General features: G+C 62.5%; 1 protein-coding gene across 8 annotated transcripts in view; it reads left to right on the forward strand.

Moving 5' to 3' along the window:
- The window catches only part of SLC12A7 (solute carrier family 12 member 7), a 75,864-nt gene extending 50,607 nt beyond the window's left edge, over window positions 1-25,257 (forward strand). For 5 of the 8 annotated variants that reach the window (XM_057496803.1, XM_057496826.1, XM_057496829.1 and 2 more), the window contains exons 4-25: window positions 1,403-1,549; window positions 2,671-2,725; window positions 4,479-4,609; window positions 5,762-6,003; window positions 6,806-7,017; window positions 7,811-7,978; window positions 8,651-8,749; window positions 9,284-9,341; window positions 9,890-10,064; window positions 11,021-11,139; window positions 11,352-11,450; window positions 12,001-12,120; window positions 12,801-12,905; window positions 13,288-13,456; window positions 15,671-15,866; window positions 16,148-16,317; window positions 16,431-16,562; window positions 18,282-18,389; window positions 19,157-19,335; window positions 19,852-19,866; window positions 22,369-22,502; window positions 23,608-25,257. In XM_057496803.1, coding sequence (XP_057352786.1) covers window positions 1,403-1,549; window positions 2,671-2,725; window positions 4,479-4,609; window positions 5,762-6,003; window positions 6,806-7,017; window positions 7,811-7,978; window positions 8,651-8,749; window positions 9,284-9,341; window positions 9,890-10,064; window positions 11,021-11,139; window positions 11,352-11,450; window positions 12,001-12,120; window positions 12,801-12,905; window positions 13,288-13,456; window positions 15,671-15,866; window positions 16,148-16,317; window positions 16,431-16,562; window positions 18,282-18,389; window positions 19,157-19,335; window positions 19,852-19,866; window positions 22,369-22,502; window positions 23,608-23,699 — 2,925 coding nt within the window. In that variant the 3' untranslated portion in view covers window positions 23,700-25,257. The remainder of the gene's footprint in view (window positions 1-1,402; window positions 1,550-2,670; window positions 2,726-4,478; window positions 4,610-5,761; window positions 6,004-6,805; window positions 7,018-7,810; window positions 7,979-8,650; window positions 8,750-9,283; window positions 9,342-9,889; window positions 10,065-11,020; window positions 11,140-11,351; window positions 11,451-12,000; window positions 12,121-12,800; window positions 12,906-13,287; window positions 13,457-15,670; window positions 15,867-16,147; window positions 16,318-16,430; window positions 16,563-18,281; window positions 18,390-19,156; window positions 19,336-19,851; window positions 19,867-22,368; window positions 22,503-23,607) is intronic. The other 3 variants (XM_057496808.1, XM_057496825.1, XM_057496813.1) reach the window with 2 other exon arrangements.
- The last annotated feature ends 858 nt before the right edge of the window (window positions 25,258-26,115 follow it).

Consider the following 26,115-nt stretch of genomic DNA (forward strand, 5'->3'; position numbering starts at 1 on the left):
GTCACTCTCAGGCTCATTATTGGGGTTTCTCACGTGACGCGGGCATGGCCTGTGGGTTCCTGGGCTCTGCTCTGGCTCCAGGCTGCAGGGGGCCCACAGGCCTTCTTTGTGCAGAAGGCAGTTGTCTGCTGGGAACTGTCCTGGGGAGTCATCAGCCTGTTCCAGGGAAAGGACACTTTCCCATGGAGGCTCAGGTCCCAGTGCTTCCTGGCACCTGCCCTGGGCCTCAGCTGGAAGCCCCACAGACCCCACTCACCACCCTAGCCCGCCAGGCCGCCTACCTGGCAGCAGACAGAAGCGCAGCCCAGACCCCCCTTGCTGTTGAGATGCAACCCGAGCGCCCACCTGGTCAGTCTGCACTGTGGGGATCCACTGCCAGGTCTGGACCTGGGCCTCTGTCCCCTAGGGACACGGGAGCAGGTGGGTGTCAGTCATGGGGGGACCAGCTGTCCTGTGATCCTGGGCATAACTGCTGTGAGCAGATAGGCAGGTTTTGGCTGAGCTGAATCGGCGCCCCACTTAGGACTGAGTATGGGTCCCCTGCCCTTGTTGGCCCCTCCACAGACCGGGCACAGGAGCTCGTCCCAGAGATGGGGCCTGGTTTTATGGTGGGGCACTGTCTGCAGTGCCTGGCACCTCCAGCTGCCTGGGCCACATCCGGTTGGGCTTACCTTCAAAGTTGCCTTTTGAGAGAACTGAGGCCCCGTGTGCCCTTCCAGGTGGCGTGGGCACCTTAGCCACTGGGTGGGGAGCTGGCTTCAGACTCACTGGATCAGGCGAGACTGGGCAGGCATTGTCCACATGGGCCTATATTCCTGGCTGCAGCTGGGGAAGTGGCTTCAGGGCACTGCCAGTGACCCCACGTAACTGAACCCAACGGACAGAAGCTGGCACTGACCTGGCCCTGCTCCCCACACGTTTGCATTCTCGTCTGCGTTTGAGACGTCCCAGATGTGATGTGGGCACTGTGTGCAGGATCCACAGCCACCTCGGTTATTTACACACACATGGGTGTTGGGATGGCCTGGCGTGGGGGTGGGGCGCTGGCCCTTGGTGTCCAGGCCTGGCATTAAAAGCAGGTTGCCCGGGGTTGTTTCAACTCAGGAGCTTAGTCTGTCTCAGGCTTGGAGATCCTGGCTCCCCGCTTGCCAGGTGGAGCCTGAGAACTCCAGGGGCTCTGCAGCCCTGCTCTGTCCCGGCACTCATCCCTGGGCATCCGTTTCTGCCCTGAAAGTTCCTTGTGTCCTATGGGGCCACCTGTTCTCCTGTGGGGTCTGCCTGCACCAGCCCTTCTCCAGGTCCTGCATCCCTTGCCGGCTCCCCCTTGCCCTGCCCCCGGCCCCGTGCTGTCCCTGGGCTGGGCGTGTGGCTGGCCTCCCGGATGCACCGTGCTGTCTTGCAGAGCCCGCGCATGGGCACCTTCATCGGCGTCTACCTGCCCTGCCTGCAGAACATCCTGGGCGTGATCCTCTTCCTGCGCCTGACGTGGGTTGTGGGGGCAGCCGGCGTCCTCGAGTCCCTCCTCATCGTGTTTATGTGCTGCACCTGTGTGAGTGACCATAGCGCCCTCCCCTCCAGGCGGCAGCTGGGCGTGGGCCTGCCTTGTGGACAGCTGGGATCCTGGGACGTGCTGTGCTGAGGCCCCAGGCTGCCCGGCACCCGTCCCAGGCGGTATTCTCGGGGGGGCCACACAGGTGGTGGAATGTGGGCACCGTCACCACCTGAGAGGGGCCTGTCTTAGGACCAGGGGTCCATGTGGAAGCGTCTAGCTGCTCTCAGGGTCCATCACACCGTGGCCCCCTGGCCCAGCCCCCACATCCCTGTCCCAGCCTCATGGCATTGCCCTCTCTCGTGCCAGCTTGTGTCTGGCTCAGCTCCTTGGCACCCTTCTCCTGCCTCCCTCTGTTCCCAGTACGAGAGGGTGGCCCGGCTGCCCTGGGCCCGGGAGTCACCTGGAGACGTTCTCTGAAGGAGCTCAGGGCCGGGAGTGAGAGACCCCTGGTGCCTTCGGCTCCCTTTAGCCCCCGTTGGCCCCCTGAGCACCCCTTGGTCCTCCTGACTCCCCTCACCCCCTGGTCTGCTCTGGGTGACACCCCCACCCGTGGCCCTCAAGGCCCTGGCGTGGCCACCTGAGCAGCTCCACATGCTGTCCCTGCTCTGCCTGATGCACCTGGAAGTCCCTCACGAGAAGCAGACCTGCCCAAGGGCAGAGGGGTCGTCCTTACAGAGGCCCTGGGGGCCAGGGCCCTCAGAGGGACCTCAGGTCATAAACTGACTGCTCCCCAGCCGCACTGTGGCCCCTTCCGAGCAGGTGGTGACCAGAGGCAGCTGCCTTAGAACCCCCCACCCCAGAGAGGGCACCTGGGCGGGCCCCCCTGCACCCTGTGGGGCTGGATGGGCACCTGGATGGGCACCAGGCATAAGCTGGCCCTTCAGTGTGCCTGGGGCATTGATTGAGTGTTTTCTGGGTGACCTGCAGGTACTCGGTGGGGGGAGAAAGTGGGAGTGAAGGGCCGGCTGCTGTCCTGCCATAGGGCTCCCACGCCCAGGAGCACAGCCCCCGGGTCAGGAGCTGGGGTGTGGGCGGTCAGCCTGTGGGTGGGCACCCTGTCTGTCATCATGTGGCCCTTGGGGGCATCCTCCTTCTGAAGGGGTCGCGTGTCTTTGTAGACGATGCTGACCACCATCTCCATGAGCGCCATTGCAACCAACGGCGTGGTCCCAGGTAAGGGGTGCCGCTCAGGGCTGGACATGGGCGCTTCCCCCAGGGCGGGCTGAGCCGGTTCTCTGTGGACCGGAGCTCGTGTCACTTTGTGCTGATGATGGCCGTGGCATTAGCCTTCACCCAGGGTGGCCTCAGGTGAGGCAGAAAGTGGGGCCCTGTCCCAAAGGCCCCGAGCAGGTGCACCTTTTCCCACCTGGGGGCCGGCCTGAAGGGGGCCTCCCATCATTGTTCCTGCGGATGGAGACCTCCTGGGGGTGGGTGGGAGAGGGTCCCCAAGGCGGCTAGGCCCTTCCCACAGCCCCATCAGTGGAGACCCCGCCTCTGGCTGTGATGTTCACATGGCCCCCAGCTCTCAGCCTGCACACAGATGCCTGAGAGCCCGTCACCCTCCCCCAAGGCCCCCCAAGGACACAGTGAGCTTTTGCAAAACCAGGCTGGGGGCTGCCGTGCACTCGTTCCCCAGCCTCTGCCTGGGCGCTCAGGCCACTGAGGAACACGTCCTCTGCGTGGGAACGTACCGTAAACGCCTCTGAGACGGGCTCCTGCCGAGCTCACGAGGCTGCCCTCAGGGTGGGGGACTGGTGCTCTGAGCTGTTGCTTCCCCTTGGCTCTGAAGTTTAGGTCCCCACAGACCGGCATTCTCTCTTCAGACGGAGTCATTTCTGACACTAGAGTGAAGCACACAGTGGGGACATGTGTCTGCCTCGGGACTCCAGGAGGACCTTCTGGGCCATTCCCAGTGGGGTTCGCTTTGGCCTTGAGCCCCCAGATCATGGCTTGTTTCTCCCCCCTTGTGTGGCAGGCTGACCGGCTCCTCTGCCTGGGGGGCTGCGCACATGGGTGGGTAGGGAAGGTGGGTACACGGTTTGCACCTCAGGCTGTGTTCTTTATCTCTCATGAGAAAAGATGCAGGCCAGGGGCCTCTGTTTTATTTGCGGCCTGGATTCAGGAGTGGAGAGACACCATCCTGGCCCCAACACGTGCGCAGCTGCATGTGCATGAGGAGGCCCCGCCGGCCTTGGCCTCTAGGTCCTTGAGAAGCTGGCGGCCCCTGAGCAGGGCACCACATGCTCCCTGGTGGTGGAGGTGTAGACGGGAGGGCCGTCCCTCTGCCCAAGGAGAGCGTGAGGGGCCTCCGTGTGGGGACTGTCCACCCAGATGGGGTTGAGTCCTGCTCTGCTGTGCTGTATCCTGGGGAACTCCTTCCCAACTCATGGCCAGCTGGGAGGCGGCCCCCAAACTTTTTGGTTCCCTCGGGAAGACAATTCCAGAGGCAGATTGGTGCTAAGTTTCCTTTTCAGAAGAGGGGCTGTGCCCAGAGAGTTCTCCAGATGGCCCAGGGTCATGCCATCATCTCAGCTGGCAGCCAGGCTGGTGACTGCCCTTGGATCTGTGGACCTCACCCACACTGGGGTGTGATGCACCCTGAGGTTTCTTAGGCTTTGGGGAGCAGAACTTTAAAGAACCTCAATGTTGGGTCCAGTGTACGGAGGAGGAGACCCTAGGGGAGCAGCTCCAGGCCTCCGTCAGGACAGTTCTTCACGATCTCGCTGGGTTGCAGCTTCCAAACCCGCTGCATGTTCACAGTGAAGGGCCCACGTGGGGCAGGGCGCCCCTGGGGAAGGGCCCGCGTGATGCAGGTTGCCAGCGGTGAAGGGCCCACACAGTGCAGGGTGCTCACAGTGCGGGGCCTGTTGTACATCACGCACAGTGCAGGGCATGTCTAACTGCTGCTTCATGTGCGTCTCTGCAGCCGGTGGCTCGTACTACATGATATCAAGATCTCTGGGGCCTGAGTTCGGAGGGGCCGTGGGCCTCTGCTTCTACCTGGGCACGACGTTCGCAGGGGCCATGTATATTTTGGGGACCATTGAGATCTTTTTGGTAAGTGTTTGTTTTAGAGCTGGTTTCCCATACCCAGGCCCTCAGCCCAGGGTCAGCTTGTTCTGGCACCAAAAGGCGCCCGTCTGTCCCAGACCCTGTGGGATCCCCTCCCAGGGGCTTGCCCAGCACCCAGGCACCTGCCTCCTGGAGTTCATGTGGGCCGCATTCACCTCCTCAGCGCTGGGCTGTGATTGCTGCTGGACAGTGTCCTCTCAGCATGACCAGGTGTCCCGCTCGCTGCCTTTTGGGTTGACCCCCAGGTGTTTGTGTGTGACAGGCCACAGGTGTGAGCCCACGATTGTCCGTGTGGCCCTGGCCTTCCTGGACTGGCTGGGAGGGAGCCCCCCAGCGGAGACTCTGGCCCTCCTGTTGTTTCTTGCTTTACCTACTCACATGTCAGTCAGCCACAGCTGCCCAGCATGTGACCTCGCAGCTTTCCAGATCAGCAGGCCCATCCTGCATGGGGCACACACACATGGTTTCCTGGAGAATGGGGCATGGCCCAGAGGGCCCGCTGACCTCCAAGCAGCCTCTCCTCGACTGTTCCCTGTCGGCTGGTACCCGTGCCAGGTCCCTCCACACAAGGTTTTCCCCAAATGCACAAGGTTTGCCCTGAAACATGAAGTATTTGCTCAATCTTTTATATGTGTTAAGAAGTGCTCTCCCGGTTTGCCCAGGCCTCTCAGAGGTCAGGCTGTCTCAGGGAGCCTGCTGGTACCTCACCTTCCATCATGTTCACCTGCTTTGGTGCCATGGGTGTGGCTGCTGGAAATGCCCAATGGTGGGCAGGCTGACATCCCTGCTTCTCAGGGCCCACACCCGGTCCCACTGTGTCTCAGGCAGTGAAGGCCCTGGCCACGGGTCCCCCAAGCCTGAGCAGGAGGCATGAGTCCCCACTGAGTGTGGCTGGACTGGGCGCCAGCTCCCCACAGCTCTTGGGGGATGGCTCGGGCTGGCTGAGCTGGAATCACATCCCTGTTATCAGAAGCCCCGCTCTTCCCATCGATTCTCCAAACCGGCTCATCCTGCGTGCTGACACTGCTTCCCTGTGGGGGTTCGAGGTTCTTCTCGAGAGAGTTGCTGTCCCTCTGCACTGTGGGTCCTCTTCCAGGCAGGGCGGGCGGCCCTGTTGACCCTGTTCCACCCCCGCAGACCTACATCTCCCCCGGCGCAGCTGTCGTCCAGGCTGAGATGGCCGGCAGCGAGGACGCGGCCGTGCTGCACAACATGCGCGTGTACGGGACATGCGCACTGGCCCTAATGGCCGTGGTGGTCTTCGTGGGTGTCAAGTATGTCAACAAGCTGGCCCTGGTGTTCCTGGCCTGTGTGGTGCTGTCCATCCTCGCCATCTACGCTGGTGTCATCAAGACTGCCTTTGGCCCTCCGGACATCCCGTGAGTCCTGGGTCCCACCCCGGGGCATCCTTGGTCCTCTGCCCAGTGCCAGGCCAGCAGAGATGCAGCACTTCCTCCCAGAGCCTGGCCCACATCTGACCACACTGGTCAGGCCTAGTGTGGCAGCCTGTGCCCTGCAGCCTTCCCATCTCTCGCTGGGCTCCAGACTGAGCAGGTCAGGATGCTTCTATAGCTGTGCCCTCTGTAAGCATAGAGGGTTTAGTGAAGGCCCAGGAACACAGGGGGTAGCCCGTGGCCTGGAGGACAGTCAGGCAGACAGGCTCCCGAGTGCAGCCCAGCCTTAGCAGCTCCTGTGTCCCAGCTCCCTGGAGTGCACGGACCCCGTGTCCCGGCTCCCCAGAGTGCATGGAAGCCCCTGTGCAGGTTTGTCCCTGGGCCTCAGTGAGGATGCTGAGACAGGAGGGGGCGGCCCAGGGTCACAGGACGTGTGAGCAGAGGTGCAGCCGGCTGCTGGGTGGGCAGCTGGTGCCGAGCTCCCCAGAATCCTGTGCATTGTCTCCATATGGAGCAAGCTGCCCCCAGGGGGACAGCCCTGCTTCCTGTGTCAGACCCTGGGACGGCATCCCTCAGCGCCAGCCGTCTAAGAGCCTGGGATTAGGGAGCATGGTGTTGGGCCAGGTCTTATGGGGACACTGAGCCCTAGCAGCTCATGCCAACGTCCCGTCACTGAAGGGAGCATTAGCAGCTGCAGGGACCCTGGAAACCTCCCTCCGGCTGTGCGAGAAAAGCAGAGTCATTTCAGGCAGGGTGGGCATGACATCTCACCCTCTGCCTTCCCCAGGGTCTGCCTGCTGGGGAATCGCACACTGTCAAGACGCAGCTTCGATGTCTGTGCCAAAGTCCACAATGCCAGCAATGGCACGGTGACCACCATGCTCTGGGGCCTCTTCTGCAACAGCTCCTTGCCTGGCGCCACCTGCGACGAGTACTTTGCTCAGAACAACGTCACAGAGATCCAGGGCATTCCTGGTGTGGCCAGTGGTGTCCTGCTGGGTGAGTGCCCTGCTGTTCTTGGCCGGCAGGCTCATCCCAGAGTCCCTGCTGCTGCCCTGCTGGGGCCCCTGGCCAATCCCAGCCGAGTGGTTTGCTGCGGGCCCTTGGTGGAGGCCAGTGGGTCCAGGCTCAGGCCACCACAGGAGCCAGCACGGGGATGTAACCTGTTACCAGGGAGTGGTCTCGCCTTCCTCTGTGATGAGGAATTGGGCCGGCTCCCCCCACCCCCGGCCCAGGAGAGGCCTGAGCTCTCGGTGGAGGGGAGCCGTGCCCCTGAGCATGAAGCTGAGTCCCAGTGCCTGCCCGTGGTGGGTTGTTACCACGCTGAGGTGGGGTGGGTGGTCAGCAAGGCACTGACCACCTTCAGCTGAGAGCCGGAGTGAGGTGTGGCTGCAGCACAAGGCGCCCTGTCCTGAGGGGCATGGGTGGGTCCTGGGTGTGGGGGTGTGGGTCTGGGTCGGGGTCCAGGCAGGGAGGGCCTGCAGGCGGCAGGGGGAGGCCCAGGCTGGGATCCGCCCTGGGCGTGTTGTGCAGTGGGGTGGGGACCCTCGCTGCCCCGGAGGGTCCTCTGTGTTGGGCCTCATGTGTACTGGTGGCCACGGCTTCCCGATGGCTCAGGTTCCCTCGGGCCAGTTCCTCTGAGCAAGTCGCCCCTGTCTTCAGCTGAGGCTGCAGCCACGGGGGCACACGAGCCACATGAACTATTCGTCACCCACCACATCTGCTGGGCCACCCCAATGGCAGGGCCCTGGCAGCAGGTTTCAGAGTCCCGTCACGTGGCCTGTCCCCACAGATAACCTGTGGAGTGCCTATGCGGACAAGGGGGCATTTGTGGAGAAGGGGGGCGTGCCCTCAGTGCCCGTGCCGGGTGACAGCAGAGCCAGCGGGCTGCCCTATGTGCTCACTGACATCATGACCTACTTCACCATGCTGGTCGGCATCTACTTCCCCTCTGTGACCGGTGAGGCTGCGTTCCCGGTGGGGCTGCCTGCACCACCCCTGACCCCGGGCCCCCTTTCCCTTCCCACTTGGCTTGAGAACCCGTCTTATGGGTCTCTGCCCCCATCTCCTGCGTGTGGGGCCTGGGAAGTCATGGACTGTGAGGGAGCTCTGCAGCCATGGCGGTCCGGAGTGGGGACAGGGCCTGTCCTTACAGGGAGTCAGCCAACCTTCTGGGACTGCCCACGGGGCACGCCAGCACCCCATGCCTGTGTGCACACCAGTGCCCCCTGCCCCGCATGTGCACACATGCCCGCACTTCAGCTTGTCTGGCACACCTGAGCCCCAGCCCCCACCTGGCTGTGCTGGCTGACCCCATGGCCTGTGGCTGCTAGCGTGTCGGTCCCTTGGTCCTTGCCAGGTCAGCTCCTGGTCCCCACTTGGAGCCTGCACGTGCCCAGAAGGCCAGCCCGCGAGGGGCTGCTCACTGTCTCTCCATGCTGTACCTTAGCTCTGCCTGGGGCCCCGGCGTCAGAGCAGGCAGGCATTGGCTAGCACTTCTCATCACACCTTTCCGGCATGGCTGGGTGTGGTCCAGGCCAGCGGGCGCTGTGTGCGGATGCCACCTCAGATGGGCCTTGGCCAGCAGCTGCGGTGTTTCCAGGTTTGCACGTTAACACGTCTGCCTCCGTAGGTATCATGGCCGGCTCAAACCGGTCTGGGGACCTCAAGGATGCCCAGAAATCAATCCCCACAGGGACCATCATGGCCATCGTGACCACATCTTTTATTTGTATCCTTGGGGCAGAGGCGTCGGGTGGCAAGGGCACTGGGGAAGGGCCAGGCCCTCCCCACCCTTCTCAGCTCGCACCCGACGGAGGTGAACTCTGGCCACAGCGCACGCCCCTCCAAGAGAGCTGGGCTGGTGATGGTCTCGTGAAAGATAACAAGAGGCGAGGACACAACTCCCACCTTCGAGGTCAGTCACGGAGCACGGCACTGCGTGTAAAGCATGTGCAGCAGTTATCTACACACACGTAGCGTGACCATGCACCCATGGCTGGTCATGGTCATTGCTGAGCCACTGGTTTAGGAGGGGTGGCCAAGGCTTCTGTTGCTGAAGTTCATCCCCATGGTGGTTGCTCTGCAGGCCCTGTGCATCCTGACTGCCCGAGGCTGTTCTCTGGAGCTAGGATGGGGCAGTGAGGGAGGTGCCCCAGGGGTCACGGGACATGGCTGTGCACACAGGGCAGGTGGGCGGAGGACATGGTGTCTGGCCCCCATTACCCCCACATCGCGCCTACCACTTCCTTGACATGAGCCGCAGATCTCTCCTGCATTGTGCTGTTTGGGGCCTGCATTGAAGGCGTGGTCTTGCGAGATAAGTATGTTGGTTTTCCTTTGCACCTTCTAGAAACTTCTGGGGTCAGCGTCGGTTTTCTTGAAGACTTTAGCTTTGAAGTTGAGGTCACCCCAGGCCTTCACACTTTGCGCAGCAGGAAGCCCATGGCCCCTTTGGGACCCCATTTGGTCCCAGTGTGTCCCCAGTTCTGCTCCAGAGTGGAGCTGGGGACCCAGAGGAACCTCAGACCCTGATGAGCTGGAGGTGCAGGCTCCTGGGAGACCCCGCCACCCCATTGCCACCACTGTCCTCTCTGTGGGTGCGCGTTCAGCAGCCCTTGGGCACAGGGGTCCCCCTTGGTCCCTGACGGAGAGGCCGTGACTGAGCCGTTGTTGCTGGCAACCCTGCTTTGGCAGGAGGGGCAGTAGCTGTGTGGACCCTGGGCCGGGCCGTGCCCCCTGCTCCTGAGGACGGGCCCTTAGGAGGCAGAACTCGTTTGCTCACTGCTGTGGGGCCAGTTACTTTCTCAAAACGTGGGAAGGTTTTACATCTCGGGCTCATGCTCTGAAAGCCACCCCATGCCTGCCCCAGGTTCGGGGAGGCCCTGCAGGGGAAGCTCGTCATCGGTATGCTGGCCTGGCCATCCCCCTGGGTCATCGTCATCGGCTCCTTCTTCTCAACCTGCGGCGCCGGCCTACAGAGCCTCACGGGGGCTCCACGCCTGCTGCAGGCCATTGCCAGAGATGGCATCGTCCCCTTTCTGCAGGTAAGTGCAGTGGCTGCCCGTCGGCCCCCCAAGAGCAGGGTGCCCTCTGGGAGGATCCCCAAGGGTCTGCCCCCACAACGTGCTCCTTACCATTAGAGATTCCCACCTTCAGCCTGGCAGCCCTGCCCTGAGGTGGTCATGGGGCTGAGGGTGCAGGGTGTGGGTACAGGCAGTCCCTCGCTGGCCTGGGCTCTGCAAAATGTTTGGGAGGACCAGGGGTGTCTACCTGTGGGGTCAGTATCTGTCTGCCAGGATGTGATGTCCCAGGGCCCCTTCTTCCTCAAGTGTGGGTGAGGCTTTTTGGGGTGAGGCCATTGATGCATTAGTGTCCTGGGGCCACTGTAGCACAAGCCACAGAGGGTTGCTCAGAAAACATAACCTGACTGCCTCCCAACCTGGGGGTGCGGGTCTGGAGTCCAGGTGCCAGCAGGGCAGGTCCTCCTGCACCTCTCTCCTGGGCGTGTGGACATCCACCTTCTCCCGTGTCCTCACGTGGTCATCCCTCTGTACCACTGGGCAGCAGGCAGCATGGTGTCCCTAGAGGCTGGGCGCAGCCTTCCGGGAGGTTCTGCCACATTGTGTGGCTGCAGGTTTAGGGCCCAGGCCTTACTGTGGGGTCCACCCAGGAATGTCCCCACAGGTGTGAGAAGGGACCCTGCGCCTCCGTCTTGGGGATGGCCTCAGGATGCCAGGAGACCCCCAGCCAGTGATCCCCGGCCAGTGCTCTGTGCGGGGACCCGGGGTCTAATGGTACCTAAGCCTTCATCTATCCCCACGAGTTCTGGGTGTCCCGGGCATGGTGAGGCAATCCTGACATGTGAGGCTACCCAGTTCTGCTGGTGCCACGTCTCTGAGATGCTCCCGGGTCGGCCTGCCCAATGGGCTCCTCCCCTGAATACAGGGTGCTCCTGAGGCCCCTGCGCTGTGGCCACCAGCTCCCTGCCCTTCTTCTGCAGGTGTTTGGCCACGGAAAGGCCAATGGGGAGCCCACGTGGGCCCTCCTGCTCACAGTCCTCATCTGCGAGGCCGGCATCCTCATCGCCTCCCTGGACAGCGTGGCCCCCATCCTCTCCATGTGAGTGGCCACGGGTGCGGCAGGAGATGGGGCATGAGGCACCTGCTCTCTGGGTTGGCCTGCCAGGGGACACAGGGATGGACACGGAACACGGTCACCCGTGGGATGGTGACGTGGCCAAGAGGGAGGGTGCTTCCTGAGAGGTGGAGGGCAGGGGACCCGGCATACTGGGGCCTGGGGTCTGCCCCCGATGCTGTGCCTGATGCCCTCAGGTTTTTCCTCATGTGCTACATGTTTGTGAACCTGGCCTGCGCGGTGCAGACCCTGCTGCGCGCACCCAACTGGCGGCCACGCTTTAAGTACTACCACTGGTAAGCACATGGGGTCGCCCAGGGGTCCCTGCTTGTTCTCTGGGGCATGAACTCCAGCCAAGTCACTGGTCATCTCCTGGGATGTTCAGGCGTCTGAGTCGTGCAGCCTTGGGCTGCTGGGCCCCTGCCTCAGCATGTCAGCCGTCCGGGAAGACACAGGGAACCACTGTGTTTGGTGCACAGGGGTGCTGAGCACACTGGGGGAGGAGGGGGTGGCTGCGGACCCGGGGCCCTGTCAGAGCCCACGTGGCCGAACAGTGCCCCAGAATGGTTTGCTGGCGGAGGGCCCACCCACCAAGTGCCCTGTTACATAGTTGTGACCAGGTTTTCACTGAGGGTCAAGTGATGTGTTTGAGGCGGCTGCTCAGATGCTACTTTGGGGGCCCTGTGTGGGTGAGGCCTGCGATTGGTGGGCGGGGTTGCAGGTGGGCGGGGCGGCCTGCTATTGGTGGGCGAGGCTGCAGGTGGGAGGGGCAGGGCAAGGTCTGCGGGTTGGAGAGGGTGGGGGCGGGGCGGGCGAGGCAAAGTGCTGTGAGGCCTGTGTCCCCAGGGCGCTGTCCTTCCTGGGCATGAGCCTGTGCCTGGCCCTGATGTTCATCTGCTCCTGGTACTACGCGCTCTTTGCCATGCTCATAGCGGGTTGCATCTACAAGTACATTGAGTACCGCGGGTGAGTGCTGCAGCCACACCGCGCACAGGCGCGCTCATAAGGGGGGCTGCCTCCCTGGGGTCCACATAGGCCAGCATGTTGGGGTTCCACCCCCGGCGCAGGGGCCTGAGGATCCGCGGCAGCCAAGCTGCCCGGGCGCACATGATGCACAGCAGGTAGTGTCATGCTCGCCGTGGTGCCGTGAGGCCTGCCTGCCTGTAAGAGCCGCTCCTCCGTGTGCCTTTGGAGCGGACACGGTCTGGTGATGGCATCGGTGTGATGACCAGCTTCCAATGGCGCCTGTGGAACGCCAAATGGTGGCAGCAACGGTAGTGGGCGAACTGCATCTCTGGGCCCCAGCGGCCCTGGCCCCTGCAGGGGGAGGAAGGCGGGGTAACCCCCCCATCCAGCTCCAGGGTGGGTCTGGGGGTTGATGAGGACAGTTCTGCTGGGTCTCTGCCTGCCCACCAAGTCCCTGCCCCGACTCAGGTCCCACCCGGGTGTGCCAGTGCCCCTGCACCGCCCTCTCCTCCCAGGCTGCCCCTCCCTGTGCTCTGCCCTCCTACACCCCACTGGTAGGCCTGGGAAGCCCCCCAACCCAGAGGTGCTGCAGAGACCCCAGGATCCTCGCTAGGAGGCTGCCCCATGGGTGCCTTCCTGTTGGTGCCGTGGGTGGGCTTACTGCCGCCCCGTCCCCACAGGGCCGAGAAGGAGTGGGGAGATGGCATCAGGGGGCTGTCGTTGAATGCCGCCCGCTACGCCCTGCTGCACGTGGAGCATGGACCCCCCCACACCAAGAACTGGAGGTGAGCACCCCCAGCCCACCCTGCCTCAGGCCCTTTGTACCCACAAGTGCCTGTCCCTAAAATCGGGCTTCAGGGACAGTCCATGGTTCTCTCGAGGAAGTGATTGTCTCAGGAGCTCCTAGCTCCTTCCCACAGAGCCAGGCATGGTGGCGAGGGGCATGGGACTCTCAGTGGGCAGAGACGGCGTGGCGCGCGGTGTCAGGGAGCTGGCTGGTGTCGGGCTCTGCTGTGGACCGCCGTGCGCCTCCCGCCCGCTGGAGGGAAGGGAGTTCTGCCCCCCAGAGCCGGGTGCCTTGGGTGCCTGGGCAGCAGCTGCTCACTGCGGCCCTGGCCGCCTGGCAGTGCTGTAGTGAGTTGCCATGGTAACCGTGGTCCCCCGCAGGCCGCAGGTGCTGGTGATGCTGAGCCTGGACGAGGAGCAGGGCGTGAAGCACCCGCGCCTGCTGTCCTTCACCACGCAGCTCAAGGCCGGCAAGGGCCTGACCATTGTGGGCTCCGTGCTGGAGGGCACCTTCCTGGACAAGCACGCGGAGGCCCAGCGGGCCGAGGAGGTAGGCGGGTGGGTGGGCGGGCGGGCAGAGCCGGGGCCACTCCACCCGGGCTGCACGCGGAGGCAGCCCAGCCCGTCGTAGTCTGAGGCCCTGAAGCGCTTCTGCTGCTGTGTCGTGCTGTGTCAGAGGAGACGGTGGTTTCTGAGTTTGGAGTGTGCAGGGCTGGAAACCCCAGTAGGTGTGACACCCAGGAAAGCTAGGGCCTACTGCCGAGGACCTGGTGCCACGGGCCAACCAGCATGAACCTCGGGAAGGCCCTGGACAGGGTGCCTGCAAGGCCCTTGACCACTCAGCTTCATACCATGTCCTCCCACGTTTGAGGTCTGCACGTGTGTGAGGCCTGTGTACCACCACTGCGTTTGCCATCAGAGGCTCTGGACTGGCAGGGATGAGGGCCAAGGGCAGGCCAGGCCCCCTCTCCCTGACTCAGATGCTGATGCTGCACCACGTCTGACCTGCTGCCCTCGGCTCCTCAGCACCCGGTCCTGAGCCCGGGCTCTTCATGTCACTCCCTGCCCTTCAGGCACCTTCTTACAGGAAATCCAAATGTGAACAGAAATGGCAAATGGAGTATCAGGCCCTGTGCGGCCAACCCCCAGCCTGCGACCCTGCCTCCCTGCCCTCGGCCTGGTTATTCCGAGCCCAGTCTGCCCCCTCCCCTCTGTCATCTGCTCTGCATTTGCTCTGAGAGGGCTGGCCTTTCCCACAGCCACCCTGCAACGTCCAGGGCGCCCCAGCAGCCGCTCGCCTCCTAGCTGCTCAGATCTCCTCTTCCCTCTGTGCCAGTAAGGATTGTTCCCACCAGGCCGGTGGCGTGTCTGCCTCTCTTGCTTCTTGGGTGGCCCCTGTCCCTGTCAGGAGGGTCCCCATACCTGGTGCTCTGGAACACACCCCTGCCATGTTCACATGCCTGCGAATCAGGGCAGCACTGCTGGGCTCACCCAGATCCAGGCAGTTAATTCTGGGGCAGGCGAGAGAGCTCAGAATGGGTTTACAGGCAGCGTCGCCCGCCAGCGGTTACAGATGGCATGCCTGACCCTGCCCTCGCTCGGCCACCCGGGTGGCCAGTGCCTGTGGAGACACTTGCCCTGGCCTTCAGCGGCTTGCAAGTTCAGCTCATTGGAGGTCAGGTGACACGCTTGCTCCATTCCTTTCTCTCCAAAGGCACCAGTGTGACTTAGGCCCTGGGTCTAACTGGGCAGTCGTGGGCCATAGACCCGGGCTTAAGCATGCCCTTCATTGACTGTGGATCCTGGGTTTAAGCATCATAGTCAGGGACACACTCTGGATCCAAGCGTGGCTGTTGTTGGCCGTAGACCCTGGTTTCGGTGTGACGGTTGTGGACCGTGGACCCTGGCCTCCGCGTGGTGGTTTCTGACTGTAGACGGGCTTAGGTGCTGTGCAGGTGACCTTGGGATGTCCATCAGCCTGTTCTCGGCTGGGCCGGGGCAGCCCCTTCACCTTGGTGCCTTTGCTGTTTTGGCCCAGCCTGGGGGTCCTGTCTGCTTCCTGTGTTTGGTGTGACAAGCTCCAGGCCTGCCTGGGGCATTTTCTGCCAGACCTTCTTCTGTGGGCAGGAATGCCCGGGTTTTTATTTCTGACATTGCTAAGAGCCGTGTGACTATGGCCACAGCTTGTGGTACGAGTGCTCGGCAGCTCCTCTGCCCTCAACTAGGAGATGGCGCTGGCTGCCGTGCCAGTAGGCGGTGTGCTGCTCCGAGGGTTGAGCCAGGGTGGCCCGCCCGCAGCCTTCTGAGAAGCAGCCTGGGAGAAGTGCCCTGAGCTTGCTCTGGTGGCTTCAAAGTCGTTCTCGTGACCAGTGTGCAGGACAAGCAGCCCCTGACTTGTTCCTTAAATCCAGTTTCTGTGCAGATCATTTTAATCTTTGAAAGCTTCACTTGAGAAGCACTTGGAGGTGTCTGAGCCATGAGCGTGCTGACTAGGATGGAAAGCTGGCATCTGCTGGTGACCTTGGCCTTAACCGTCTGGGCTAATTAGGGGGTAGAGGTGGCAGGGAACCAGGGGCCTCACTGGTGTGTGCCGATGACCATGCATGCGTGAGCTCATCCACCCACACAGCTGTTCCCTCGCACGCATGCAGGTGGCCCTCCAGCACCCGGCCGGGGTCCCGGGTCCCAGGGGTGGAGGTGGTGCCTGCCAGCCCTGGCCCTGCCTTGGGGCCTGCTGGGTGCCTGACCCCACCTGTCTCCTCAGAACATTCGGTCTTTGATGAGCATGGAGAAGATGAAGGGCTTCTGCCAGCTGGTGGTGTCCTGCACCCGGCGGGACGGCATGTCCCACCTGATCCAGTCGGCCGGCCTGGGGGGCATGAGGCACAACACGGTGCTCATGGCCTGGCCACAGTCCTGGAAGCAGGAGGACAACCCTTTCTCCTGGAAGAACTTCGTGGGTGCGTCCTGCCCTGGGGCCTGTGCAGGCTTCCACGTGCTCCTCTGGGTCTGGCGATCACTCTCTCTGGAGGCCTTCAATTAAAAACCACCCAGTCTCCCAACCCTGCTCCCAGTTGGGTGACTCCTGGGTGACCTGTGCAGATGGGGCAGGGTCACCCTGGGCAGGGGCTTTGCAGGACCCTGTGGCCTAGACTGCAGCCGCCCCTCAGGCTGGCTGGGGACAGTGAGGCCATGGGGCCATGCGGTTCTGCCCCATCTAAGCCACCCGCTGCCTCTCCAGACACTGTGCGTGACACCACTGCGGCGCAGCAGGCCCTGCTAGTGGCCAAAAACGTGGACCTGTTTCCACAAAACCAGGAGCGCCTCGGCGAGGGGAACATCGACGTATGGTGGGTCGTGCACGACGGAGGCCTCCTCATGCTGCTGCCCTTCCTGCTGCGACAGCATAAGGTGGGCACGGGGCGTGGAGACGGTGACGGGTCGTGGAGACGGGCACAGGGCCGCGGGCTGCACAGGGGGTGCCGGGGCAGCACCGGCCAGCCCTCACCCCACCCCGCGCCCAGGTGTGGAGGAAATGCCGCATGCGCATCTTCACGGTGGCCCAGGAGGATGACAACAGCATCCAGATGAAGAAGGACCTGCAGATGTTCCTGTACCACCTCCGCATCAGCGCCGAGGTGGAGGTGGTGGAGATGGTGAGAGTCCTGCGGGACGGCCAGCGTGGGGAGGGCGGGGCCTGTGGAGCCCCGCCCCCGCGCTAACCCCCTTTGCCCCGCCCTCTGGCGCCTTTTGCCGCCTTTTGCTGCCTTGGTCGCCATCCTCCTGTAACTGTGCTTTGGCCTTTCCTGTCCCTGTTTGGGGACCTGCTGCAGTTTTAAGTCATCTGAAGCTACGGGGAATTAGGATGGCAGGCGATCTGGCCTCCATCTGAGGGGCTGCAGGGCTGAGGAACACATTCCGGAGCTTGGAGTCAGCATCAAAATTCCCACCGACTAGTCATGGTGTTTCAGAGGCTCTCAGGCCCTTCCAAGGAGGTAGTTGGTGTGACTGTTTAATAGAAATGTCAAAACCCATAACCCAGCTTGATTCCAGCCTTAATTGCAAGTAAGGCTTAATTACAAACATCTGTGGCATTGGGGACACTGTGAAATGGTGACAGGGCCACCAGGGACACCCCACCTGGATTTGCGGTGGGGGGAGCCGGTCCCACTCTCCTGTGGAGCTCCGGGCACCGCTGGGCTGGACCTGGCTCTGTCCTCCTGCCAGGAAGTGGCAGGGTCCCCAATCCTCTCCGCTGCGTCTGGGGAGTTTGCCGGGCAACCTCCCCTGCAGGGCCCACCTAGACGGGGAGCCCTCCTGAGCATGGGGCCCGAGGGTGCCGGCCACCAGAGGCAGGGCGCCCACAGGGGAGGCCAGTGGCCAGCGGCCAAAGTTTAACAGTAAGGAATCAGGGTCACTAATACTGAGGGAGTTGGTCCCAGCCAGCAAGGCTTAGGAAAACCAGTCAGGAGCGTAAACCGTGAATAGTCTGCACAAAGGGGTTTGGGGTGAGACTCCTCTTTAAAATGAGTTAAGTTTTATAAGGAGTATTAAGGAAGTAAGGATAAGTGGATATTCGGTGGGGCCAGAACCAGCCCAGTGAGTGCTGTGGGAGTCGGGGTCAGCACCCCTGTGGTGTCAGCCGCTGGCAGGCCATGCACAATCACCCTGCTTGCTGGAAAGCTGATGCTGGAGCTGTAAGGGTCAGAAATAGGGGTACTGCAGACAAGACAACTAAGCATCTGGAACCCAAGAAAACACACTTCCTGTTTAGTGAGGATTTAGTAAACAGACCCGCGCAGACATACCACATGAACATTGGTTTCCCTACGTGACTCATTAGGAAACTTAAGGGCATTTAACACAATACATAAGTTCAGGGGAACAGCGAACAGGCCCTCTGGCCCTGCCAGATGGAGCTCAGCTTCAGGGAGGGTCACACAGGCCCTGAGAGGAATCACCCCTTGGCAGGCAAGAAGGCCAGGGTCACCGAGGAGATCCCAGCTCGGTGGTCAGTGGGGAGTTGCAGGTACACTGTGCAGGTGATTGGCTCTGCTCTGGGCCCTTGTGAGTGTGTCCTGGCACTTGGTCTGCTGCTGGCAGCCACAGCCAGACAGGCCCACGTCCAGAGCCCCCAACAGCGTGCCCTTGGTTGGCTGTGGCGTCCTCCTCGCAGGCAGGTATCTTGGGTGTCAGTGTGCAGCACATGGCCCCAGGGCCAGGGTGTGTTCGAATGGGGTGTTCTTGGCACTCCCACCCTGGCCCTGCACCTCACCCCGGCCCTGGCTCTGGCTCTCAGCCGAGCTTAGTAGGTGGCATCTATGGGTGGCTTGCTTTCTGTGCATGTCGTTCAGCTCTTGGTTGGGATGTTCCAGGTGGAAAACGACATCTCAGCATTCACATACGAGAAGACGCTGGTGATGGAGCAGAGGTCCCAGATGCTGAAGCAGATGCAGCTGTCCAGGACTGAGCGGGAGAGAGAGGTGCGGGCGTGCCCCTCTGCTGCGGGCCGGCAGTCACGGGGTGGGAGGCAGCCCCCTGAGGCACTGCGTGCCCTCCAGCAGCCCCACAGCTACGAGCCAGCCTTCCCCCACCCAGAGTTTCATGAAGGGCGGGTGGTGGATGGGCGCCTGCCTCCACCTCCCTCCACAGGCCCCTGTGGGCCACGCTCAGGTGGGGCTGGGCTGGGTGGCCCCCTGCCTAACACACACAGCGCCCTCAAAGCCAGCCTCTGCTGCTGTTCCAGCCAGGCACAGCCCCTGTGTCACCCCCTCCCAGGCCCCCGGCCTCCTCCCCCATCACCTCCGTCCTCAGGCAGGCAGGCAGTGAGTCATTCCCCAGGCTCCGTCCCTGACCTCTAGGGGCTGCACTCTGACCCCTGGGCCTCCCCCATGCCCTCCGGCCATCAGGTGGTGCCTCTTCCGACACAGCCTTCCTGGGGTGGCCTGGACTGGCAGCTCCCTCCCGAAGGACATGGTCCCTCTGCTGTTGGCGAGAGGGGATGGGGCTGTGAGGGGGAGGGGAGCAGGTCAGGGCAGAATGTGCATGTCAGCTGGACCTTGTCAGCTTCAGAGCTGGGACAGGTGGAATCCATGAGTCTGCTCAGGAGGAGGGGGCCTGGCCAGAGTGGACAGCATCGGGGCCCTGGTGTGGGGCCTGTCTGGGGCTCCCCGGGGCCAGCCTGCCCTGTTTCCCTGGGGGACTCTGGGCCTGCTGATCGCAGAGAGCCTGTTGTTGCCCTGCCCACCAGGCTCAGCTAATCCACGACCGGAACACCGCATCCCATTCTGCGGTGGCTGCCAGGACCCAGGCCCCATCCTCGCCAGACAAGGTGCAGATGACCTGGACCAAGGAAAAGCTCGCCGCTGAGAAGCACAAGAGCAGAGACCCTGGCATGCCCGGGTTCAAAGGCCTCTTCAGCCTGAAGCCGTGAGTGTCGGTCCGTGCAGGCTGGCAGCTCCCTTCTGTGGCCTGCTGGAGGGCCCCAGGCACACCCCCACGGGCCTCGGGGATGTATGTGGCCAGGAGCCGGTCTGCCTCTGGGGGTCAGATGGGACGTGGGCAGTGAGCTCACCTGAAGCAGTGCCCCTGCCCCCTGCTGGGTCTTGCAATGGCAATGTCAGGGCTTCTGGGTGGGCTTGGAACTCCCAGCCCCGACCCCGCCAGTGGTGCCCACTGAACCTTGGGGCTGGGCCTTCCCCTGCCATGGCTCCTGCCTGTGGCATCGAGAGCCCCCAGGGCTCTTTGGCAGTGGAACTAAATCTTAAATTCCTGGGTTGCTGGGAGGGGTCAGGGGGCTTTCTGGGGTCCATGGGGTCAGACCTCCTGGTGGAGAAGCCTATGTAAACTGAAAAAAGGGCAGCTTGGGATGTGCCCAGGAACTGTTTGAAAGTTCATCCTGTTCTCTCCCAGAGTAACGTGTTCTTTGTTTTCCCTTCCGCATAGAGAATGGGGAAGCCTGTAAGTTGCCACTGTGTGGATACTCCTTAGATTTAGGGCCTTGCATGCCAGCTTGCACAGCCCCCTGTGAACCACATGTGCACGGCTGTGTGTGTGCATGTGTCCCTGTGTGTGCACGTGTGTCTGTGTGCAGGCAGAGTGTGCCCGCCACTGTTTCGCTTTCAGTAGCTGCTGTTTAATTCGCTTCCCTCTGCCCAGAGCAGCTCCTGGCTTGTGCCTGAGATTCAGTCTCAGTAACACCTGGGAATTGGAGGGGGGCAGGCTGGCCTCGGCAGCTCTGGCGCAGAGGACATGTGCGTGTCGGCAGCTCTTAGCTCACACAATATCCACAGGCATGTGGTTCCCCAAGGACAGCCTTACTCCCTACCCCGTGGCATTTGTGCCTTCTGTGTTCATGTGACGGGAATGCGGGTGAACCTCCGTGTGATCAGGCCTCAGGAGCCAGGGGGCAGGGCGCCCCATGGTTACTGTCATCTGCTGTTCGTCCCTCCCCACCCAGCACCTCTCTGGGCTGGGCATCTATGGCGGCGGCCACTCCATCTCTAGCCCCTCAACCTGAGTTAGTCACGTACTCAGGGAGACGTGTAGATGTCTCAGGAAACCGCAGGGGGGTCCACCAGACCGATTTATCATAAGCTAAAAAGCGTCCCCCCAAGTCAGCTCTGTTTATTAAAAAACCAAAATGAACACGTTGGCATAGGAGTAGTGCTTCTCCCCTAAAACCCCATCGCCCCCGGGCCAGCTGAGACCCTGTCCCCACGTGGGCTGCCACCCTTCCAGGGGTCGGGTTCGGGCAGCAGGCCCACCGAGTCAACAGCATAAGTGGGAGAAAGGGCGTCCCAGGCGTGGAAGAAGCGTGTGGGTTGACATTCCACAGGGAGCTGTGTGCTGGGGACAAGACTTCCTCCTGTATGGCTCCTTCGTGTGGGTTGGGCTGGGAGAAGCTTCTGGAAGGTGCTGAGGCCAGCCCATAGGTGACACGTGTGACCTGCCATGGCATCCCGGGTGTGTGTGGCCCCATGAGGAGCTGCAGGACGGGATTCCTGCTTTGTGCCGCCCACCCTTCCCCTACCTTGGGCAGCCCACCACCCCGGACGCTGACTCCCGCCAAATGCAGCGTATTTATGACATGTATCCTCATGGGTTCTTGGTGGGTGGGAACCTGTGCAGGTTCCTGTTTGCTCCCTGGGACATGAGGGCCCCCTGCCTGCCCGTGCCTGACGTGCATGGAGCACCTCACGCTGGAGCTGCGGGCCCTTCCAGGCCCAGGCCTGCTCCTGACATTACCCATGTTGTCAGATCCTAACCGTGAGTGGGGCCTTGACATCACACACTTCTGGGACTGCTGTCGGCCCCAGGCACCAGAACTGTGGTCTGTCCAGGCAGCTAACTCGTGGCTGTTGTGACGAAGGACCCCCGGTTGTGCTGTGGGCAGATGCCCGATCTGTAGTTCTGTCAGGGAGAGAAAATAAAGGGTTTATCTCCCTCTTTCCTCCTGGTAACGGGTGGCTCTCATCGGGCTCACTGGCCTCAAGACAGAGCCGACCGAGGCATCTGCCAGCCTCTCCCCGGCCTTGTGTCCAGGGCCCTAGTCCTGCCCTCAGAGGGCTGCAGCCGCCATGCAGGTGTCCGAGGCCTGGAGGCCATGCCAGCTTTCTGATGGGGCAGGTGGCTCTCCCAGGCCTGCATCCAGTGTGCTTCCTGGGGCCCAGTCCACCCAGTGAATGAGCACAGACCCATGGGTGCTCGGCGCCCAGGCATGCTGGTGGGCCTGGGTCTACAGAGGCTAGGAACCCTCCCTCCCGCTGCTGGGCCTGGGCACCTGGAGAAGCATCAGTGCCCACGAGCCACTGCACACACTTGTGGGCAGTCAGTGAGGATGCGGGACACAGGCCGGGTGGCAAATGTCAGGAGCTCCTGGCCATCTGCTGCCGTCGGGCTCCAGGGTGCGGGAGGCTGAGAGCCGGGGTGGAGCCTCCCTGGGGCCGGTTCTTGGCAAGGATCCAGGGTGTGATGCTCGGCCTTGGGTCATAGGGCCCATGTAGCCTCAGGGGGTTGGGGGAAAGGTCCTTCCTTTCCGTTTCTGAGGCCCCTTTGGCCCCCAGCCGGTGCAAAGATGAATGAGAGGCTGCCACGTGCACCCCACCCAGGCACGTGGCGAGGCAGCGGCTAAAGCAGGGATCTCAGTGGGAAACGTTCTGGAGCCGGCAGGTGGCTGACTGCGAGCTGCGCCCCGGGGGCATCTGTCTCCCCTGGTGAGGGTGGCCGCTCATACACACAGGGTCATGGCAGCTTTAGGGACACGCAGAAGGCCTGCTCCTGGCCAGATAGATCGCCCAGCCTGCCACACTGTCGGGTGGATAACCCGGGGTGGGGAAGCCGTCTGAACCTGGTTTGTTTCTGCTGGGTCTGTGTCTGCAGTGAGTGGTGCAGGCAGATCGGCGCTCTGGTGGCCTGTGTGTGGAACCGCGGGCGGGAGGCTGAGTGTGCATCTCCCCACAGGGACCAGGCCAACGTCCGGAGGATGCACACGGCCGTAAAGCTCAATGGGGTCGTCCTCAGCAAGTCCCAGGAAGCCCAGCTGGTCTTGCTGAACATGCCAGGGCCCCCCAGAAACCGGCAGGGGGATGAGAACTGTATCCTTCCTGGGTTACATTACCTGCAGGTTTCCCTGGAGTAGCTGGGGGTGGCTTTCTGCTTGTTCAGAAGGGAATCCTGGAGCTGGGGTTGGCCACAGGGGCCCAAGGCTGACGGACCACAGCCCCCCTCCCCTGGGCTGCACATGGGGGCCACGAGCAGGTGGGTACCGAGGAGGGGTGGGCCCCACTTGGCTGGTTGCAGTGGACCCGGGAGTGGGTGGAGGCATCAAGGAAAGGACACTTCATAGCCCAGGGGTCCCAACGCATGGCCCTGGCGGGGCCTCAGGTGTCAGCACTGGGCTGCAGGAGGCGGCGTGACGACCATAAGGAATAGCGACTATGTGTTCTGTGTTCAGCAGTGGAGGCCTCATGGAGGCCCAGGACACCCAGGATTTAGGGTGATGAGTGGGGTGGACATGAGCACAGACCAAACCACCAGGTGTCTGGGAGGGGCTGGAGCCCACCAGGAGCCCTGCCCTGACATCCGTTGCATGGCGCAGGACGGCACAGCACGGTGAGGCCTGTGGGCATTGGCTCCCGCCTGGGGCTCTGGTCCTGGGTGCTTCTTGTGGCTGCACACCACCTCCAGTCGGGGCAGAGCCTGGAGCACGGGTGGGTGGTTCTGCCCTAGCCTTGTGTGTGGCCTTACTGTCTTACATGCTTTGGCACGCACCCAGCCCCCTTCCCCATGGTGCCCAGCCCTCCTGGTCAGTGGGGTATGTCTGCTGCCTGGTGGGTGTGCCTGCCCCCCGCCCCCAGGCATCTCCTCCACTCGGGGCACAGGGTGCCAGGAGCCAGGAGGGCGGAGCCCTGGTTCTCGGGTCTAAAGCTTTAGGAGTCATGTTTTGTTGGTGACCAGGACTCCCTGGCCTGTGGTGTCTTGGTGGACGCGTGCGCCTTGCACACCATCCTGATGGTGTGTACCCCAGCAGGCACCCACCCATGTGGGATCACATGGCTCTGTCAGGAGGGCCTGTCGTCCCGATGCACCTTGGTCCTGTCTCATGCTGAGTCCTGACGACACGGGACACGGGCAGTGAGGTCTTCCTTTGCGCTTCCAGCTCCATGCAGGCATCATCGTGTCCTTAACGAGCTCGCCCAGACATGGAGTTCCTCGAGGTCCTGACTGAGGGGCTGAACAGGGTCCTTCTGGTCAGAGGCAGTGGCCGGGAGGTGATCACCATCTACTCCTAGTGTTCAGCCACACGGGGAGGGAGGCCTGGGGGCTGCGCCATGGCAAACGCTGCCCAGTGGTCTCACCTGATGGGGTGGCTTCCCACAAGTTTTTGGAATGCTGTGGGGTCTCCTGTCCAGGCCAAGGGCCACACATGAAAAGTTTTGTTGTGTCCATGGGGAGATGCAGAGGCCTTAGTGCCCATGTGTTCCTGGGAGAGGTCGGGGTACCGGGCACATTGTGCAGCCACGGCAGCAGAGGGAGGCAGGGAGGTAGGCCACGCGTCCACCTTTGCATCCAGAGTCGCCTTTCCTTGGCGGCGCCCACCTGGCTTCCTCAGTGACAGTCCACCAACGCCCCCTCTGGGCCGCTTGCGGGAAGCCGCTCCCACTGGCGCTGTCCGCTGGGCTGCTGGGCCCATTGAGGGAGGTAAGACAGCCTGTGGCTGGGGGCCCAGCAGTGCTTCCCTGCTGCTTTGTGACCTGCCTGCTGGAGTGTCTGTAAGTTAAGGCAGAGAAGAGCCATCCACGCCTGTGCCCCCGGCCCCGCTGGGTTCCAGTCTGGTTCGTGCCCCAGGAAGCTGCCTGAGTGACGTGCCCCCAGAGAGGGCCCTGCCCAGCCTGGGCTGTCTGCAGCTGGGATGCCAGCCCCATCCCTTCATGGGTACTGCGCTCCCAGCCACGGGCACAAGGTTGTTTCTGAGACGCAGAAACAGTAAATGCCAAGAATTCTCCGCACCTGCAGCACCGTGACCAGACTGTGTGGCTTGGGGTCTGAGGCACAGCGGCTCATGAGGCCACGTCCTCGCCCACGCCCCTGGAGAGAGGGTGGGGCTCGGCACGGGAGGCACGGGTGCCAGCTCCAGGCCCTGGTTGTCCTGCTGAAGCCTGCATGCCGCCTCCTGGTGGCCACAGGCGAGATGCCCGTCCACCTTCACAGGCCTGCCCTTCGCCTCTCCTGGGTTTGATTGTGCCTGTTGTTTGTCACGGTGATTTTTCTGCCTCATTTCCTGCATGGCTTATTTATTTATAACTCCCAGGGTTTCCGTGACAGTGATGTTGCCCTGAGGGGCCCAGACACCAGGCCCCTTTCTTTCTCTGGCTTCATGGACTCACTAGGGAATCACCTGGTCCACGGATTTCAAGTCAGGGCAAAGCTAAATGTGAGCTTTGGATGTTTCTGGAGTGCTGCCGGGCTGACCACCGGCCACGGTGTGTGCCAGGCAGCCAGGCTGGGGCCCTGGGGCCCTGCCCGTGTGGGTTCCACACGGAGTTAGGCAGTGACGTCCACCCACCTTGCACTGGGGCCTCTCCTGGTCCAGGGTCCCTGTACTGAGACTGGAGGGTAAGGTATGGAAAACCACCCCTGTGCTGCGACTGACGCCTGGCCTGTGGCCTCAGCATTCTGGAGTTGGGTGTGTGCCCTGTGGCACGGTCTGCGTGGACCCGATGCGTCCTTCCCACACGACTCCATGTAAATACCACTGCAGCTGCTGCTTTTAGGATTTAGTTCATGTCCTCTCTAGGTTCCTATCTTTGATTTTATCAGTAGAAGAATAAAATTCTGTGAAATCAAGAATATTTAAGAATCTGCGTCTCATTCAGCGTGAAAACTGGACAGTTGGGGAAAATGCCCCACCCTCCCTGGAGGAGTTTGTTCTGGGTCTGAATTGGCCCCAAGAACTTAGCAAAACCACAGAGCCCATGGGGAGCAGCCCTGCCCAGTGCCAAGCGGGAGGGACCCGCCCAGGAAGCCCCACCAGAGGTCCTCATGCTCTGCCGCCAGAGCGCTCCCCCAGCAGGGTGCAGTGCCCACAGGTGGGGGTGGTGCGGCGAGGCTGTGAGGTCACATCCCTCCACTGCTGGCAGGAAAGGCCGTGGCGACAGTGGTGTGGCCCCCCGAGACTGCCGATGACCTCCTGACCCAGCAGTCCCACTCCTGGGCATCTGGCCAAGAGAAGTGCACACACCCGCAGAACCCTTCATGTGGTGTGTTGTGCACAGGCAGCCCAGGTGCCCGCCAGCAATGGGTTAGTGTGGGGTGTGTGCCCTGTGGGGCAGAGCTCCGTCCTTGAAAGGAACGAAGGGCTGACGCCAAGACGCAGCCGAGCCTCAGGGACACTGCTGCACCACCCAAGGTCACACGTGCTTCCACCTGTGTCGATGCCCAGAACAGGCAGATCTGTGGCAGGCAGGCTGATGGCAGTCACTAGGAGCGGGGAGGGCAGACAAGGGCTTATCGGTGGCCCCCAAGGTCACCGGATCCAGGCCCTCCCCTGTGGTGGTGAGCGGCAAACATCCATGCTTGTCTCAGATGTGCCAACCAGGAGTGCAGGTGGGCCGCCCTGAGACAGAGCGAGGGTCACCTGAGTGCAGGGCCCTTCAGGACCAGGCAACAGCAGGTGCAAAGGCCTGAGGCAGGGGCGGCCTCGGTGGG

Source organism: Manis pentadactyla, chromosome 2, assembly GCF_030020395.1.
Source record: "Manis pentadactyla isolate mManPen7 chromosome 2, mManPen7.hap1, whole genome shotgun sequence".
NCBI classification, from domain to species: Eukaryota; Metazoa; Chordata; class Mammalia; order Pholidota; family Manidae; genus Manis; species Manis pentadactyla.